Source organism: Syngnathus acus, chromosome 8, assembly GCF_901709675.1.
Source record: "Syngnathus acus chromosome 8, fSynAcu1.2, whole genome shotgun sequence".
In the NCBI taxonomy this organism is placed as follows: domain Eukaryota; kingdom Metazoa; phylum Chordata; class Actinopteri; order Syngnathiformes; family Syngnathidae; genus Syngnathus; species Syngnathus acus.
The window spans coordinates 2,052,796-2,069,847 of record NC_051093.1 but is presented as its reverse complement, the minus strand read 5'-3'; the positions used below and the strand labels follow the sequence as shown (position 1 = coordinate 2,069,847).

The 17,052-nt window shown below is 47.4% G+C and overlaps 5 protein-coding genes and 1 long non-coding RNA gene across 8 annotated transcripts; 2 read left to right on the top strand and 4 right to left on the bottom strand.

Annotated features, from left to right (window-relative positions):
• The first annotated feature begins 205 nt into the window (after positions 1–205).
• Positions 206–3,573, top strand: zgc:161969 (uncharacterized protein LOC569044 homolog). Its single transcript, XM_037256959.1, has 2 exons — positions 206–555; positions 1,324–3,573. The coding sequence occupies exons 1-2, from the start codon at positions 364–366 to the stop codon at positions 3,034–3,036; spliced, it is 1,905 nt and encodes a 634-aa protein (XP_037112854.1). The 5' UTR covers positions 206–363; the 3' UTR covers positions 3,037–3,573.
• A 127-nt stretch (positions 3,574–3,700) lies between these two features.
• Positions 3,701–6,411, bottom strand: aimp2 (aminoacyl tRNA synthetase complex interacting multifunctional protein 2). 2 transcript variants are annotated; one of them, XM_037256961.1, is made up of 4 exons: positions 6,160–6,411; positions 5,260–5,478; positions 4,405–4,639; positions 3,701–4,297 (listed from the first exon to the last, which is right to left on the bottom strand). In XM_037256961.1, the coding sequence occupies exons 1-4, from the start codon at positions 6,280–6,282 to the stop codon at positions 3,909–3,911; spliced, it is 966 nt and encodes a 321-aa protein (XP_037112856.1). In that variant the 5' UTR covers positions 6,283–6,411; the 3' UTR covers positions 3,701–3,908. The 2 variants fall into 2 exon arrangements, with proteins under 2 accessions (XP_037112856.1, XP_037112857.1); XM_037256962.1 differs by having other exon boundaries at positions 6,274–6,411.
• A 2,624-nt stretch (positions 6,412–9,035) lies between these two features.
• pvalb8 (parvalbumin 8) lies at positions 9,036–10,576 on the bottom strand. The gene is made up of 5 exons (XM_037256966.1): positions 10,409–10,576; positions 10,191–10,260; positions 9,541–9,673; positions 9,355–9,464; positions 9,036–9,237 (listed from the first exon to the last, which is right to left on the bottom strand). Exons 2-5 carry the CDS (start codon positions 10,249–10,251, stop codon positions 9,212–9,214), a joined length of 330 nt encoding a protein of 109 aa, XP_037112861.1. The 5' UTR covers positions 10,252–10,260; positions 10,409–10,576; the 3' UTR covers positions 9,036–9,211.
• Positions 10,577–12,078: 1,502 nt separating this feature from the next.
• On the bottom strand, positions 12,079–13,874 carry LOC119125987 (parvalbumin beta-like). Of its 2 annotated transcripts, none has more exons than XM_037256963.1 (5): positions 13,720–13,874; positions 13,092–13,161; positions 12,850–12,982; positions 12,591–12,700; positions 12,079–12,512 (listed from the first exon to the last, which is right to left on the bottom strand). In XM_037256963.1, exons 2-5 carry the CDS (start codon positions 13,150–13,152, stop codon positions 12,487–12,489), a joined length of 330 nt encoding a protein of 109 aa, XP_037112858.1. In that variant the 5' UTR covers positions 13,153–13,161; positions 13,720–13,874; the 3' UTR covers positions 12,079–12,486. The 2 variants fall into 2 exon arrangements, with proteins under 2 accessions (XP_037112858.1, XP_037112859.1); XM_037256964.1 differs by having other exon boundaries at positions 13,092–13,158; positions 13,720–13,833.
• Positions 13,875–14,003: 129 nt separating this feature from the next.
• Positions 14,004–17,043, top strand: LOC119125991. Its single transcript, XR_005098565.1, has 2 exons — positions 14,004–14,490; positions 16,785–17,043. It is a non-coding gene; the product is annotated as an uncharacterized LOC119125991 (long non-coding RNA).
• Positions 14,665–16,749, bottom strand: LOC119125989 (parvalbumin beta-like). The gene is made up of 5 exons (XM_037256965.1): positions 16,606–16,749; positions 16,125–16,195; positions 15,549–15,681; positions 15,151–15,260; positions 14,665–14,916 (listed from the first exon to the last, which is right to left on the bottom strand). Exons 2-5 carry the CDS (start codon positions 16,183–16,185, stop codon positions 14,891–14,893), a joined length of 330 nt encoding a protein of 109 aa, XP_037112860.1. The 5' UTR covers positions 16,186–16,195; positions 16,606–16,749; the 3' UTR covers positions 14,665–14,890.
• Positions 17,044–17,052: the final 9 nt, after the last annotated feature.

Here is a 17,052-nt window from a genome sequence, read left to right as displayed (position 1 = left end):
ATCATGGAAACAGCCATTGTGTACAATAAATAAAGTTGCCATAGATTTGATTTCCACACAGTGGCGCTAGTTTGCCGTGTGGTGGGGGAAAGTTGCGCAAGCGCATTTCCTACTTGGTGGCGAGCGTCACTTGACTCCCTCCACTGCGCATGCACGTGACCTCACCGAGCCGTCATTGGTGGAACGATCTCGTTGTCCACTCCTGCCTGGTTCCGTCTAAACAAAGACCTGCCCCCTTTTTTTCTCTATGAGGTTTTCTCCGCCGCCCATCGTTACTTTTACGTGTAATCACGATTACTAAATCGGATTACGACACTTCGATTGCGTTTCAAGTGCTTTTGGCACTCACACGCGGGTTCCCAAATGGACGCGGAGTTCAATGAAGGCTGCGGCGAGACCAAGTCGGCCATCCATTCTTGGCGTTATCGCCACCATTTCACCTACAAGGCAGATCAAGGAAAAAATATCATCGTGCAATGTAATCTGTGCCTTCCCAGGGTAAACCTACTGTCCACGTCCAAGACGTCCACGTCCAATCTAAAGAAGCACTTGGACGTAAGTTGCGAGTCCCTCATGAACTTTTTGAGCCGTCGCTGTCAGTCGTCGCCAGGTCACTGTTGGAAAATAAACATTGATTGTTCATTTTAGTCATCACGTCAGTGTTGTTGCACGCTAACGACCGGCGGTGGGCGGTCAGGTTCAACCGGGCCTGGCTGCTCGACTGGCCTGAGCATTAGCACCGACATTAGCAATGACATTTCTAATCGTTGGCTCATGCAATTATGTTAACGCCTGACTTCCTGGACGTGAGTGTTAAGGTTCGATTTTCTTGTCCTGTTACATTGCTGCCTGTAAATGTTGGCATGTAAATGCACATTATTGCCATGGCCTTCACAATCAGAAGTGCTGGCCGAAAACCTTTCAACTAAATTATCAAGGAGACTGTTTGTCTAACCAATCCACACAATGAAGTCATCGTTTTTCCACATCTGATTATTCGCAGTGTTACAGCCAATTCATATCTCGATAACGACATGCATGTCAAGTATTTTTCCTTAAAATACATGAAGTGAATGCTAGTTATGTATTATTTTTACTCCATTTGTTCATAAAAGTCTTTAGCTAGAGAAGACGATTGATCGAATGAATGACAACTCGGATTCCCTCAACAGCAAAGAGAAATCGTAATCACATTTGCAGCAAACAGAAGATGTTTTGATATCGTCAAGCCTACAAACATGTATCAGATCAGCTCTGAAGTGAACCTTGATCGTCTGTAGCAAATACTGTTAATGAGGAGTATTCAAACGTCATATCTTTCAGAGAACACATCTCGGATGCGATGCCAGGCCCGATGCCAAGCGCGGGAGGAAGAAGGAGGACTACAACGGCGAGGAAAGCAGCTACTGTCAACTGAAGAAGATCAAAGCGGAGATCCTCTCCAAATGCACGACGCAAGAAAAGATCGACGACCTCGTCTTCCGATTTATCGTGGAGGACTGTCAGCCCTTTCATGTACTGGAGCAGCCCGGCTTCAACAAGCTGATTGCAGGCTTGACCAAGGGTCTCCACCCCATGGACAGGGTGACCCTCTTTGCCAAGGTGGACCACAGTTTTTTGAGGATGCGCGAGGAGCTGACGACCAAGCTGGCCAGCGTGCAGTACGTGTGCACCACGGCCGACGTGTGGAGCGCCGGTGGTGGCAGCTTCTTCGGCGTGACTTGCCACTGGATTGACGGTGACTCGCTGGAGCGCAAGTCAGCGGCTCTGGGCTTCGCCAGGATGCAGGGCCGGCTCACGTACGACTCGGTGGCCGGTAGGATCCGCGACGTGCACGCAGCGTACGGCATCGAGAGCAAAGTCCAGACCACCGTCACCGACAACGCCAGCCCCTTTGTCGCCGTCTTCAAAGAGTTTGCCCCGGACGGCACCGATGTCAATGACGACGTCGGCGTTCACGAGGACGTGGGTGCCGTGCTGGAGGGCGAGCCGGAACAGGACATGCTCCTGTTCCTGCCCACCATCCAGCGGTGTGCCTCGCACACCTTGGAGCGGATCGTCGCCGAGGACTTCTGGCGGGCTGTGTCGCAGGGACCTATGTGCCAGCTGTATTATAGCACCATGTCCAAGGTCTTCTCCATTTGGAGCAAGTGCCACCACCTGCAGGTGGGCATGGACGCGGCCGAGGCCATCCGCAAAATGGCCCTGCTGGTCCCGGCCGTCATTCGCTGGAACGTGGAGTACTGCGCCCTGCAGAAGATCGTCTCGCTCACGGAACGGGAGCTGACAGAGCTCTCGGCCCGCCTGGACGTGGCGCGCCTGCAGCCCGAGGAGATGGACTTCCTCCGAGAATACGTGGCCGTCTTCCACCCGCTGGCGTTCGCGCTGGAGCTTTTCCAGGCCGAGCAGAAGTGCTACCTGGGCCTGGTCATCCCCACGGTCCTCAGTCTGAAGAACAAGCTGAACGAGCACAAGGATTCCGCCAAGTACTTTGGCGACGTCATCGTCTCGGTGGCAAGCGCCATCGACACGCGCTTCCGTGAGTTGTTTGCCAGCGACGAGGCCAAGTTGGCCACGGCCACCACGCCCCAGTTCCGCCTGTGGTGGCTGCCCGACTCCGAACGGGAGGAGATGTGCTCCCTGCTGGCCGGCGAGGCCTCTCAAGTGGACCCGTGCGACGTGATCGAGGTGGGCGCTACCCGCAACGTCTCCACCATCAAATCCGAGGACGACTTCTTCAGCTACGGCTCGCCCAAGCTGACAGCTCACATCCAGGAGCGCGGCGTCGCCGAGGAGATCCGCAAGTACGTGGAGGGCACAGGCAAGAGCCTGGAGTCCTTGCAGGACTTCCCCAGGGTCAGGCAGCTGTTCCTCAAGTACAACACCACCTTGCCGTCCACGGCGCCCATCCAGAGGCTCTTCAGCCAGAAAGGGAACTTGGCCGCCTCGCACAGAAACTTCCTGACCGACGAATACTTTGAACGCATTCAGCTGCTGCGATACAACATCAACGTGTGCTCCGTGCTCAACAGCTGAGCTCACCTCGGGCAGCGTTCCAGACCGAGCTGCGTCTCGACGCATGCCGCAATTCCTCACGTGGTGCCCGTTGATCTCCTCCAATGCTGTCGCTCTTGGGAGGCCTTTGCGCCGTTTTGGGGGCTGCGGCTCATTATTGTGTCAATAATGAATTTGGCAATTATTTGTTCCATTAATCTACAAACATATCATTTCCATCCCTTTATTCAAAAACGCGACATTTTATTTTCTTCAAATGGAGTTAGTGCCGAAAATGTCCAAACGTAAACGAGGCCTTTTTTAATCATCAGCCCTTCGCTTCATGTGTACGGAACGATTCGATTGACAATCGCCCGAACAGTGACTACGCTGCAATAGAACTATGATTTCACGAGGTCGGTTTCCGGTGCAATGTTGGTCATTCATGTTTTTTCTACAGCTGTTGAATGAGAACATCATGTATGTTTTATAAAATACTGTACTATGAGATGAAAAAGCAGTGTAGTGGAATTTCTATTTTTTTGCTCATCTTTTAGAACTAAGACGTTTCAGTCATTATTGCTTGAGTCTTTGTGAGAAAACAATGCCCGTTCTCTTGCCTGCCTCTTGTTCATCCCAAAATGATTTTGCTCCATCTCATGTGACTCTTTGAAGACCAACTGCTAAGAACATGCGAGCACACAGACCTTTTGCCAAGTGTCATTTATTTTGGTAGGCACAAAGTGGGTGAAAGCTGTCAGCGCACCGTTGTCCTCACACTCCTTTCGTGCTTCCTCCCTTTTTCAAAACTTCTACAAAGCAGCAAGGCAGAAAGCGAGCCCACGTGTGCGGAAATCGCGAAAAGGCGTTCCCCCCACGGTTGGCCCGTCTTCCTCTCACTTTGCCCTCAGAGGTCACTGTAGGAGCACCTTGGCGGGGCCAAAGTGGCCCAGGTTCTCGCAGGACTCCAGCCAGCGTTGGACATTGGCGGGGATCGAGGAGGCGGAGCCGGCCGGCAGCAGGCAGCAGTAGCACGCCACGTCGGCCAGGGAGACGTCGCGGCCAGCCAGCCAAGGCCCGCGGCCCAGGGCTGTGTTGAGAGCACGCAGAACGGCGGCCCGCTCCTTGGCGCCGCCCTCGGCCAGCTGGAAGAAGGCCGCGTCCACCCAGCTGTCCACCAGGGTAGCCGACGCAGCATCGGACGGGTACGGCGCCAGCAGCTTGAAGAGGAAGCGTGCCGCGTTGGCCTCACCTTCCACGGGGCACATGTTCTGAACGCTGAACTTCATCTGCAGTTTGGGTACTGAGGAGGCAAAAGCCAACTGCTGCTTACTGTCAAATTCAGTTGTCATCCATCACAAGGTGCATGTTTAGCTAAAATAGACTTGAGACGTTCCAACGGCGCCTTACCATCTTTCCATATGAGGGTGAAGCCGAGCTGGAAGAGATGTCGGGCGTAGCTGTCGGGATGGCGCGGGCCGAGGCAGGAGAGGAGCTGAGGTGGCACGCTGCTGACCGAAGAGTGGACATGGACGGTGGACAGCACCCGGTAGCGCTGGCACAGCATCTTGTGAAGAACCAGGAGGGTGATGGGCGGCCGCGCTGGGTTAGCGTTGATGACGATGTCGCGGAGAGCACCGAGGTCCTTGGGATGCCGGAGGAAGGGACGTCAAGACACGATTATTGTGTCAACATTCTTCATCAATATAGAGAGCATTTTCTAACTCACTGAAAATATTTCAACGTATTTGAACAAGAAAAAATTACAAACATAAAATGTATAAAGACTGTAGTCTTGATGAGTGCTGTGCTGCAACTACCTCCAGATGGCAGTAATGCTAAATTAAAGTTCAACAGTTGACCTTTTGTTTTCACTTAGAAAATCATCGGAGGAGCGGAACTCCAGTGGTGGAGTGCGTGTGTCAAATTTTCTTAAGATGCGGAGGTCAAAGACTCAATGTAAATCGAAGCATGTGGAACAGGCGAGCCTTGGCCCCGCCCACCCAAAATGCACTCATTCAATGCTCCGCCAACAGTAGAACTTCCTGTACGTGCAACATTTCATCCAAATAGTGTTTAGATACAGTACTGGGGCGCCCAGAGTATAGTTGTTGTCCATATCAGCCCCCCTTAAACAAAATTGGTGATTGACCTCCTTTGACTTGTACCACTTTTGGAGTGAACTAGAACATCTGAACTTTATGCAATGACATCAAGTGGCCCTTTAAATGTTTGGCACTGGCAATAATTCCAATTGCGTCCTACCTTCCCTAGTAGTGTGTCCAGGTCAGCCGCGCCCCGGAAGGCGGCGGAGCTGGAGCTCTGGGACGAGAGGCTGCCGCTGACCGTCAGGTCCATGTCGGCGTCGGGCGTGTTCACCGTTTTGGCCAGGCCCTCCACGGCCGCCTTCAACTCGTACAATTTGCGCATGATCTCGTCCTGACGAGCCTCCAGGGCTCTGACGGACGGGTCCACCTCGCCATTCTGCGTACAGGAAATAATTCCAGCAAGCTAAATTTGGGTGGGGTAAACCCTGGACTGGTCACCATCCAATCTCAGAGCATGTATAACAGGGGTCACCAACCCCAGCTTCAGTTGTCACTCAATAAACCACGCCCCTTAAAGGCAAACGTCCAACACGCCAATTCTACAGTATGCGCAGTAACAACGGTTAATTCCTTTTCATACTCTTCAATTACGTTTTCATAAATGTTTTATGGAAATTGTGGACTTTAAATTATTTTCAATACGAATTGAATTGAAATAGGTCACGGGATGAATTAAACCTGTAGATCAAATATTTTAAGATAAATGTGGTCGAGACGTTACCATTAACATCTTTTTTTTGTTGGTCTAATTCAGACGGTTGCAACAAAGTGAGAAGTTTCCTTTTAATCATTATTACATGTTATAACAGTGTCAAAACCATTAAAAGGTTGCGGCAAAGCGTATACTGCGTTTGGGTTGCATCAGCAGCCTGAAAGCTATTTTAGCTCCACCGGGCTAGCTAGCTAGCTAGGTCACCAGTTTCCAAAAAGAAATGACACCGCCACCAAGTCGCGGGCTATACATTTACTACATACGTATAACACACAAGGCGACGTATAGGAAAGCAAGGCGAAAGTGGAAATCATCTCGTTCCGAAAGAAATGGCTTGTCGTTTACCTGCAGCGCGTGCTCGTGGGTGCAGCTGTTCGCCGGCTGCGCGTGGATATTTGCGAACTTGTACATGCAGGTGGGTAAATCAACCTTGATGTCCCCCCCGCAGATCGGCTTTACCTGGTACATGCTGGAGGGCGCAAGTGTTTTTCACTCGGCTAAAAAACAAGCAAACAAGTAGATGGGAAAAAAGCGATTCGGGAATGGAAGCAAAGTGAAAGTCAGCAGTCAACGGAAGAGACAGGAAACACCACCTGACGTCAGTCTGTCATCCACAAAACCTTTATTTTATTTCTATTTTTAAATTAAATAATTTCAACTTAGTACGTCTTCAAACAGGTCCTTTTTTCATATCGGTTTATTTTGATTTACAGTGAAAGAATAAAAAAAAAAAAAAAAAAAGAAACTACCGGATCTGGTATAGATACGCCAGAGGGCGCACGAGCTTTTTGTCTGATTTACTCGAGCAGCCGTTCACGTAAAGATGAAGTCTGATGCCGATGAGCTGATGAATTTCCAGAGGTGGCAAAAGTGCCCGCAATTCTGAACTTGGAACTCAATGAATTTGAAATATATTCTTTGCTAATATAGTTGGGAGGCACATGCGCCAGAACTACTAATTGCGAAGGTCCTGGACAGATTAGATTGACGTGGCAACGCATGATGGCAAAATCTGATTGGGTAAAATTAATCCTTTATTGCATTGTTATGCTGCAAGTAATTCAGCTGAGAGAAATGCAACCAAATGAAGACAGTAGACAATTGGGAATAAATATTCTAATTTCAAAGAACAAATATTAAACTATAAGTTGCAATAAGCAGTTTCAGAATCAGAAAGCAAGTCTGCGCGAGGCTAGCCTTTCAATCACGAATGGTCTTTTGACCCGATCGGACACGGGAACACAATCCCGCAGCAGGAAGCAACTCAAGAGTTCCGGACTTGGCCGAATCGTCTACATTGACGTGTCCCCCCGCGGTGGGCTCCTGTCACCACTTTACACCTGAGCTACATCCGCTCTCCGCCACATAATGCTTGCACATGAAACCTGACGACTGCTGAAACCCGACAGTGACGGGCCGGAGCTTTAAATGATGCACGAAGAAGGGATACAGACTTTTTGAAGGCCGCTGGCCGGGTCACATGATTGAGGCGACGATGGCCTTGTAAAGTCGCCGATGTCATGCGTCGTGTGATGTCATGTCGATTCTGGTAAATGTGTATTTGTTTTGCCGTCGCAAAGATGAGCATGTGCGATTATTGATGAATAAAACACACGAGACTGGTTGAACTGGTACTGGTACGTATGCTGCCGGAGCCCGAAGCTCGTCAAACTCTTTCAACAATCGTAAATGTTTAGTGTGGTCAGACCAGGGCCGGTTCTAGGAATGCACATAAGAGGGGGGCAGTCAGAAATGTGAAGGGGGCATGTTCTTTTTTTTTTTTACACATTTTTAACACTGTTAGTGTTTCTTCACGGCAGTTGTTAGCTGTGTGTCCAGATCTCAACCTGGAGAAGTGGATTGCACTCTGTCAGGCCTCTACACTAAGACCTGTCCAGCTTGGGTGTCCCACCTGAAGATTAAAGCTTCTGCTGGTATTGCTCTTAGGGTCACTGAGGCACGCAACCCCCTGACCACAATAAGGTGGCAATCTCTCAGGGGGGGGAACATATAATATGAATGTTATATTAACTATTATTTGAGTTGTCGTTAATCATTAGTTATATCACGGGTCATTACGACGAGTTTGGTGGAGTTTTTACTGCTTCTTCCAACTCCTACCGTGCTGACTGTAACTTGACACTCTCTGGCTGCGTCTTGCCTCATTTGCATACTCACAGTGATTGGATGTTTACGGAGGGGCGCGGAGTCCTGACAGCAGGCTGTGTGAGGACACACACTGCACCGACATGAGAGAAGAGAGGGGGCTGATTAACGTGTGTTTTTATCAGCGGATTTTTCACTTCTAAAAGTTTGATTCGAGGGGGCAGGACATCTGTTTGAGGGGGCGTTGCCCCCTCTTGCCCCTGCGTAGAGCCGGCACAGAGTCAGAGAAACACTTGTAAATACAGTCAACTCCTGTTGATAGTGGCCAAAAGCAGATGGAATTATTGAAAATAAATATTGATGAAAGAACAATGCAATAAGTAGATAACTACCTGAACCATTCATTTGTTTGATTACGTAACTGTTAAATGTATTTGCGGAATGAGGTCAATAGTTTCGCGTCACTCGAAACAAAATCATTTGATGTTCATGTTACAAGAACACCGTAATTTTGATTGTTTGGTTGCGCCGGAAAAGACTGAAAGAGTCACAGAAGGGCAAGACGAGGAGGAAATGCAAGTTATGATGTTGATGTTGCCGCTTATTGTCCAAGTTGTGCAAGCGCGCTTTGTTTGATCTGCCTTGAAGATGGGACACACATTAAACTTTTAAATGGCCTCAATGAGTAAGATGAGCCCCACACACCTTTCTTGATAAGACTTTTTTTTTCAAAGACAATGTAATGACAGAATGAATAATTGACAACCTTGGCAGATAATCAGGCCTCCCCTCACGCGGCCTATTCGGACCTTCTCACTCTGATACGCACGCAATCCTTGAGGGGAGCTGTCTTGCCCACCTGGGGTTCTTCCAGATCCCGCTTTGAGGTGTTTGTTTGGCGCGTGTTTACGTCGCCGCCGCTGCTTTCGTGGCCTTGCACGTGCGACGCAGGTTGGCTGAGGTTTCTTTGACAAAGCTGAGCTTGGCGACATTTGATCTCGCCAAAGCAGGACTCCCACGCTGACCAAGGTCACCTCCTCTGCTCATGCTTACAGTATGAGCTCATGAATTTTACTAAACAAAATGCACACTGGGATAAATAGAATGAGCCAACGTATGTGGTTTTCACATGTTTATTTGTATGGGCGTATGAGATGACCTTGACATTTATTTGGGCATTATTTATATCATGACGGCAAAAGCGAAGAAAAAAAACGATGATGGTGCTAAATGAAGGAAATTCTTGACGCCGTGTAAAATGAAGGACAGCTGAGAAAAGGGCTCCTCGTGTTTAGGACAGGACCATCGCTTGGAACTCTGTGGAGAAAAACAAAATAGTTGTCAGGATTCCGTCGGGATTCTTATTGACAATAGAAAGCCAATGAGATCTTCCATTGTTCTGGAAAGAATTCTGAAAAATGCACACTCTGGTACCATCGACTCCAATACGGCCGTCGTTGTCGTCATCGGCGGCGCTCAGGAAAGACTTGGTCTCCTTCTCCGTCAAGACCCGGGCGGCGGGAGAAAACCTCTGGAGGAAAAACCTGCAAAGAGCACAAGTCCAGAAAAGCAAATGGCAGCCGGTCGGGCTGGATATCGCTAGCCGTCGGCCGCACACACTTGAGCTCCTCCTCCTCGATGTAGCCGCTCCCGTCGTTGTCCAGGATGCCGAAGACCTTCTTCACATCTTGGGGGCTCTTCTTGGCCAGGCCGCACACCTGAAAGAACTTCTTGGGGCAGAAGGACTCTGGCGCTAAGCAGATCAAAGACAGAGCGGGACGCGTTAGCGACATCATCCGCGGAGTCTGCATCGTTTTGTCAGTTGGGATCTTTGGCGCCATCTTGGTACCGAGTCAATCAAGGAGCATTGTGGGAGTCCTGGACCAACATCTAATAGGAAATCCCCACTCCTTTTGGTTTTAGCCGATCCCTGCTGCCAATGAGCATGTTTTTATGACGGGAACCCCCAACACGTTCACACACGCTTCATATGGTCGAGCGAGCTAATCAGCTGACAGGGTGCCTTATGTGTTTGCCTTCCTCCAGGATATGTACTCTGACTACCTTCTTCCATCCTGTCAAATTTACATGATGTGTGCAACAGCAAACATGGGAAATGTACATTTTGACACACCAGGAGGAGAAACATGCTTTAAGATTTTCCTCTCTTTTTCCTTTTGGAATCAGGCCTGATGACCGTCCCAAAGAAAGCGACATAAACAGCGAGTGACACAGATGCACGCAAATGACAAAGAAGTGCAAGACGATACCTTGACAGTCCTTGATCGCACTGGCGATGGCGTCGGCAGAAAGGATCGATGACAGCGACATGTTCTTTACCTGCGGGTGCACGCAAACCTCCAACGGTTATGGGATTTCGCCGAAGGCCGGGGCAAAACCGCCGACAGCTTTGGAGAATTTCCTCATGGCTGACAATGAAATCAAGAAGCTCTTCTTGCCTTTCATGTGTGATGCAAGATAAACTCACCTGGTGAGGAGTCGGGCGGGCCGGTTGTCGATGCAGCAGCAGCAGCAGAGCAGCAGGGCAAGGAGGTTGGGCCGAGTGGTGGCTGCCGTCCGCCCAGGTGGCTTATATAGGCCCTGCAGCGCCGACAATGGGCTTCACTTGAGTTACCTGTCCGGGGATCAAATTCAAACTGGCCGCCCCGATCCAGTTTCCCAGCTACCTAATTAACCTTTACTATTTATAAACGGCCGAAGAGCTGGGACCCGTGGAACGCCCTTGTCAAAAGCAAATTCACTTCCAAAGGATCCTCCACTACCGCTGCGACACTCCCAACCTTCTTGCTTGTACACAATGTGAGCTTTTTTGGCATTCTTTCATCTCACTCCCACCTATCACTTCATGGATGTATCCTTTTACCGAACGCATCACAAGAATGAACTAAACACAGAATGACCATGCTAAGTGTAACTGCGCTTCAAAATTCATTTGGATGGCAGGTGCTTCAAACTCAACTAAATTATCCATACAACAAAAACAAGAGCTTGTTTCACTTATGTATTCATTTCTGTGAACCCGACTGACAGTCAATAATGCAACTTCAGTATTTACTAAGTAGGTGTAGGAGAGCTCTAGTAGATTTAAGTCAACACATCCCTGATTGTATATATTGAGAAATAGATACAGTTACAGTTTATTGTGGTGTTGCAGAAAGAATTTAAAGATGCTTGACTACTTGACTCTTTTGCACGGACGCCCGTCATGCTGACAGCGGCTGGCCAGTAGCCGCGGACATCAGCAACCTGAGCTGTCATTACATTGCACTAAATGTTAATTAAAGGCCTGTGAGCCTCCAAAAGCATTTTTGCTGGTTTTTGGGGGGGAGCCCTTATTGGAGGATTGTCACCACCTAACTTCATTCTAACTGGAAAACATAAGGGGAAGTGTATTACTAAAAATAAGCACACAGTCTTCATTCTTGCCGGCCTTTGTTTTCCCAAAAATCCCGCATGGTAACTCGTTATCCAATTGCCAATTGTGTCTGCCAGAAAAGGGCCGGACAGCGGGCTGGACAGCAGGTCGGACATCGGATAGACAGCGGGACTCAAGCCACCGCAACGCAGTCGTTGCATGATGTCATGTGCCAAGGCGATACCTTTGCACACTATTCTGTTACTGATGATCATTTATTCATTTTCGTTCACTAATGTCCCCCCATGACCCCATGCTTCCTGGCTTTTGGGACTGTCAGCTCGCTATTTTCTGCTAATATGGCAAGACTTAAAAAGCAGGCGCAGTCATCAATTAATCACTACTAATAATGCAAACTTTGAGTGTTAATGGTTTGTGCATAATGTTAGAGTGCCTTTAGAAATTGAGCTTGTATCCCAATCGATATTTCATTTTAAGAATTGTTTTCATGCATAATGTGCATAATGTTTGTATATTACAACTTTGTCAACCCTAAAAATATATATAAATTGCCCTAATTTGTTTATTTAGTTAATATCATAAAGAGGTTCATGGAAAAAAAACTAAATGCAGGCCAGAATGCCCGGTTTCGAGCACATCCCTTTCAATTCACCATGGATGGCGCCATCTAGTGGCTAAGTGTAAAGTCGTCTGCGTTGACGTAAAGGACACAGCGCAACATTGGTTCTCCTGTCACGTGATGAAATGGCACGTAACATGCATCGGTTTTCCTGTCCACAAGTTTATTCGATGCTTTATTTTCAGTCACATTGTCACATACTTGAAAAGACACTTGATGAACCTCCGATAAGACCGAGCGACCGCAGCAAAAGAACATTTCCTCTTTCCTACCGTCGATTCCTGGAAAGTGCATAGACTTGACACGATGCAAACTTCATATTTAAGACATGAACACAGCCGAACGATAATCACGATAATCATCATCTTTGTTGGACAGAGTGTGTGTGCTTGTGTGCGTGTGTGTTTGCATAACTGTGTGTGTGTGTGTGTTTGTGTTGCATAGGAGGAAACGTCTCTTAAGCAGATGTATAAAAATGATTTTTCAGATGAAAGGGGGGAGGTGGGCGTTGTTGTTCCATGAGAGCGGGTGCTGTTGGTCACGTGACTCTTTACGCTCGAACCAAGGTGGTGAACTCTGCGGGGTGGGGGACAACGCAGAGTCAGCATCATTTGCTTTCATTGTGCACACACTTTTCACCGGTGGTGCTCGTACCATCAACGCCAATCTTGCCGTCGGCGTCGGTGTCACCGGCCTTGAGGAAAGCCTTGGTCTCGGCGTCGTTCAGGGAGCGCGCACCCTGCTTGAAGTTCGTCAGGAACAGTCTGCCAAGGATCTTATTGTTGAGTATTTTATCATACATTATTGGTTGCAAATGAGGATTTGAAATATATTAGTTCAGCCTTTGGTGAGTCAACTAAACAGCAGAAGAGAGCAATAAAATGAAATGTGTGTTTTGTGGCCCTTCTCTTACTTGAGCTCTTCCTCCTCAATGTAACCACTCTTGTCCTGGTCAATGATGGCAAAAGCTGCCTTCAAGTCGTCGACGGATTTGCCGGCCAGGCCGCATGCCTTGAAGAACTTCTTGTGCTCAAACGTTCCGGCGTCTGGATTTTCAAGCGGGGATGTCACCATTACGAAGATTAAGAACCCTCAGTGTGCAAACAGTGTGTTTGTGTGTGTGTGTATGTGTGCAAAGAGGAATTTGCTAGCCACCTTTGCATCCATCCAGGGCTGCAGCGACCGCAGTATCATTCAGCATTTTGTGCAGGGCCATTGTGATGTGCTGTTTTCACAGATAAAATGTGTCAACAGGAACACGTATAGCAAATTAGACATAGTTAAGTCATCAGTGTTCCACTTTAAGCAAATCGACATGAACGTTCTGTTAAACAAAAGCATACCGGACACTTTATATAACCATAGCAGTGAATTAATGAAGAAAATAAACTGTTACATGGAATGTCCGAGGGTGAGGGTCTGAATAGTCGGATTGATTCGATTCAGATCCCCAACAGCAGACTACTTGCATCAATGTACTCAGCCCGCCATGCAATTTTCCAGTAGGAGTGATATAAAAGAAACAGATCACGGGACTTCTTAAAAAGCCAAATTAGAATTCTCCAATTCTATCCATGCAGTCATTTTAAAAAATCTATTCTCGTCAATTGGATACAGTTGTGAATGACAGGTCCCATGTGAGTTTGTAATTCAATAGGTTTCAAGAGCCACATGTCTTCTTCAAGCAGCTGCTGCCTCTCCCAAACGTCATCTTATGCTATCAAAAAGTTGATATATTTCTCCTTTTTATGTCCTTTGACATATAACGTTGACTGGAACTCACCTCTGAGGGGGCTCTGTTTGGACGCTACGGATGATGCGGGACAGGTCGGGAAGTCGACTGCAGTGCTCGCCCCCGTGTCACCGCTGACCTTTTATAGGTTCACCCCATCGAAATCTGAGGCACTGGATAATTGACACCGCTAAAATGGGGAGGGGGGTGGGGGGCGGTGTTAGAAGAGGTGGGGGGCGAACATTTTGCGCCATAGCCAGGGAGCGCTCTATTTTTAAAGTTTCACAAACGAAGACGCTTAAAAAGGTGCGTTTGAAGACGTCTGTGCTCCCCCCCTGCTAAGAATAGTGCGACCAGCGGGGGGACAAATTGCAAGTGGCGCTGGCAACTCAGGGCGCAAGTACAGATTTCAATTTGAATGAAAATCCAGCGATAAATTGGAAATGGCAACAACTCGAAAGAATTGAGCCGAATCCCAACTTGAATGTTTTTGCACCCCTGCTAGAATAAACGGAAAGTCAGACCGGTGGTGGTTCCGGACTTGACATTGCAGATGATTTTTCGCATCTAGGTGGCACTACAATCCCATGATGTTGGGGGTCAGCCGTCACCTTTCACGCTACCAAGCCACGAAGAGAGTCACAATTGGAGAGCGTCTCGGCTGTCCAAGATTGTTTTTGTGCAAGGTTGCAAACCTGCAATCACACGATTGGAGTCAAACCATTCGAATTGGAAAGGTCCCCAGCGAGCCCCAGCGGAAATCTTCGTATGCCATTGCAACTGTGTCTAGAATGTGTGCCAGCACAAAGTAATTAAGTTCAGGTAGGTCACTTGTGCGATTAAGCTCTCGTATTCAAAAAGCCTGACAGGCGCGGTTGCCGTTTCCCCCCGCCAAATTCCCGAGCCCCTTGCGGTGACATCATCACTGTCTGCGTGTGTGCGTGCGTGTGAGCGTGGATTGTCAGACGATGCGCAAACAAGCGGGCCACAAGAGAGTTGATTTTTACACCAAACGAGTTTTTATTCCCGTTTTTTTTTCACTCCGCCTCAAGAGTACAGATGGGTTTGAACTTGCACAAGTTTCCAAACATTCACGCGTAGCGGTGAAAGTTGTTGAGAAATAGTCCGCAGGCAACTTATAAATAAGCTATAAAAAATATTCTTTCAGCTGATGATTACCGGATCCGGCGAAGACATCAAGACGATCTTGGTCAGGTGGAATTTAGGCCTTGACGAGGACCGTAAATTCTATAGGAGGAGAAAGCAAATGGTCGTTTGTTTTTGGCTCTTGAATTTTGGACGATAACTGACATCACTTTTTGATATTATTGATATTGGCACTCATTACATTTGAGATTTTTTTTTAGATTTCCAAATGACATGAATGTTAATGCTGATTCCAATTTTTATTATTCTTTATTTGGTCTCGACCTTTGACCTTTGTTATGCAAGGAGTATAAGAAGTATCAAAAGACGTCTCACCCTCAATTCCGATTTTGCCATCGCCATCGGTGTCACCGGCGGCGAGGAAGGCTTTGGTCTCCTTGTCGGTGAGCTCCCTGGCAGAGGCTGAGAAGTTCTGCAGGAACAGCCTACAAAGTGGAAAAACACAATGAGTCGGTATTATTCTGGAACAAAAATGTGTTCACTTTTAATGCAAAAAAACAAAATGATTCGAAACTTCATTTATAAAATGACACGTACAAATTTGATTTAAATGCCTTTGTATGCTTGTTGCATCCATTTGCATTTTTTTCAAATTTGTAAAAAGGTTGCTAATGCTGGACTGGTTTGTTTTGTTGTTTTCTGCTAGTGTGACCTAAGGCAACTTCGCTATTGGGCGATTGAAATGTACGTTTTGCTTGAGTTGGACGCCATACTTGAGCTCATCCTCCTCAATGAAGCCGCTGTTGTCCTGGTCGATGATACTGAAGGCTTTCTTCACATCGGCGCTAGACTTGCTGGCCAGACCGCACGCGCTGAAGAAAGCTTTGAAATCAAACGTGTTGGCACCTGCAAAGCAAACATTCAAATATGATCGAAATATGTACAATACAAGCAAAGTAGATAAAAAAGATTAGATAAGAGGGACTAGAAAAAATTGTTAAACTATCGAGGTAAACTCGCCATCTAGATAGCTTAACTAGCTAGCTTAGTGATGGATAGCTGTAGGCTGAACCATAAGTAGTAATCTGAAGAAATGTTCTATTTTTCACAAATTTGTGATTCTCTTCATCACAACTATCCAACGATCTTGGCTTAGTCCTGCTCCCAAAATCACTCTCTGAATTTATTTTTTAAATCCAACCTTTGGTGAATCATGGCAATGTGCTTTTATATAGGCTGTGTTGCTACATTTCACCTTGTTGCTAATTCTATGCTTCCAAACTCGCTTTGTTGCAATCATTAAATGAAATGACAAGATGGACATGTTTGAGGCGCTCAATTTCGGGTACCTGCACAGCCATCCAGAGCTGCTTTCACGTCGGCATCATTGAGAACACCAGCAAAGGCCATTTTTGCTTATCTACAAAGGGAGAAACAACGACCATCAAAAATATTTTTTTTTAAAATGGCCATATTTGGTGAGATTGAAAATATCAATGTGGCTTCAAGTTGACAGATTGCTAATGAGCATGACTGAGTTTGAGCCAAACATGTTTACGCTGCTATGTTGGCAAGTCTTCCCGAAAAGATCGACGACAAACATGTTGTCACTGGCCCCCCAACCCCAAAATAGTGGCACATAGGATTGGATGACACATCCCTTTGCACAAATGTTCATCATCCACAAGTCCTGCAGAGTCCTCTGATCTGGTGGCACCGTCGCCTCCTCATTATCGTCATTATAGTCCAGGCCGGGGCGTAACAAGTCTCAAGATTGTGTGCAGAATCCTCAGTTTTGGGGTGCTGTGGAGGGGGGGGGTGCACACTCACCTTTGCGCTGCGTTGAGGCGAGTGAAAAGACCAAGGTGGATTCTGAGCGAATGTCCCAAGGGCGCCAAGCTCGCCTCTTATATATGCTCCAGCAACACCATTTACAGAGCTTTAGACTCTGCACGGTATCGGATGCCAAGATGAAAAGAAATGTGTCAACTAGTCCCATCTATTTTTAGGGCTACAAATGAGGGATGCTTCCATGTGTGCGTCAGCCAGCCGAGAGGGCCCGAGAAAGGGTTTCCTCACCTCATCACAGCAGGGATCCTCCTCCTCCTTCACCAGTTAACCAGAACACATAATTCTCTTACTTATATTGTTTTTTTTGCAAACGTATGAGAATGCTTAGAGCAAGAGTAAATAATTCACTTTTGGTCGAATTATTGCAGCTGCCATTATAGTCAAATTAAAATATAATAAATGTCTTGGATTTATGAAGTCCGTTTA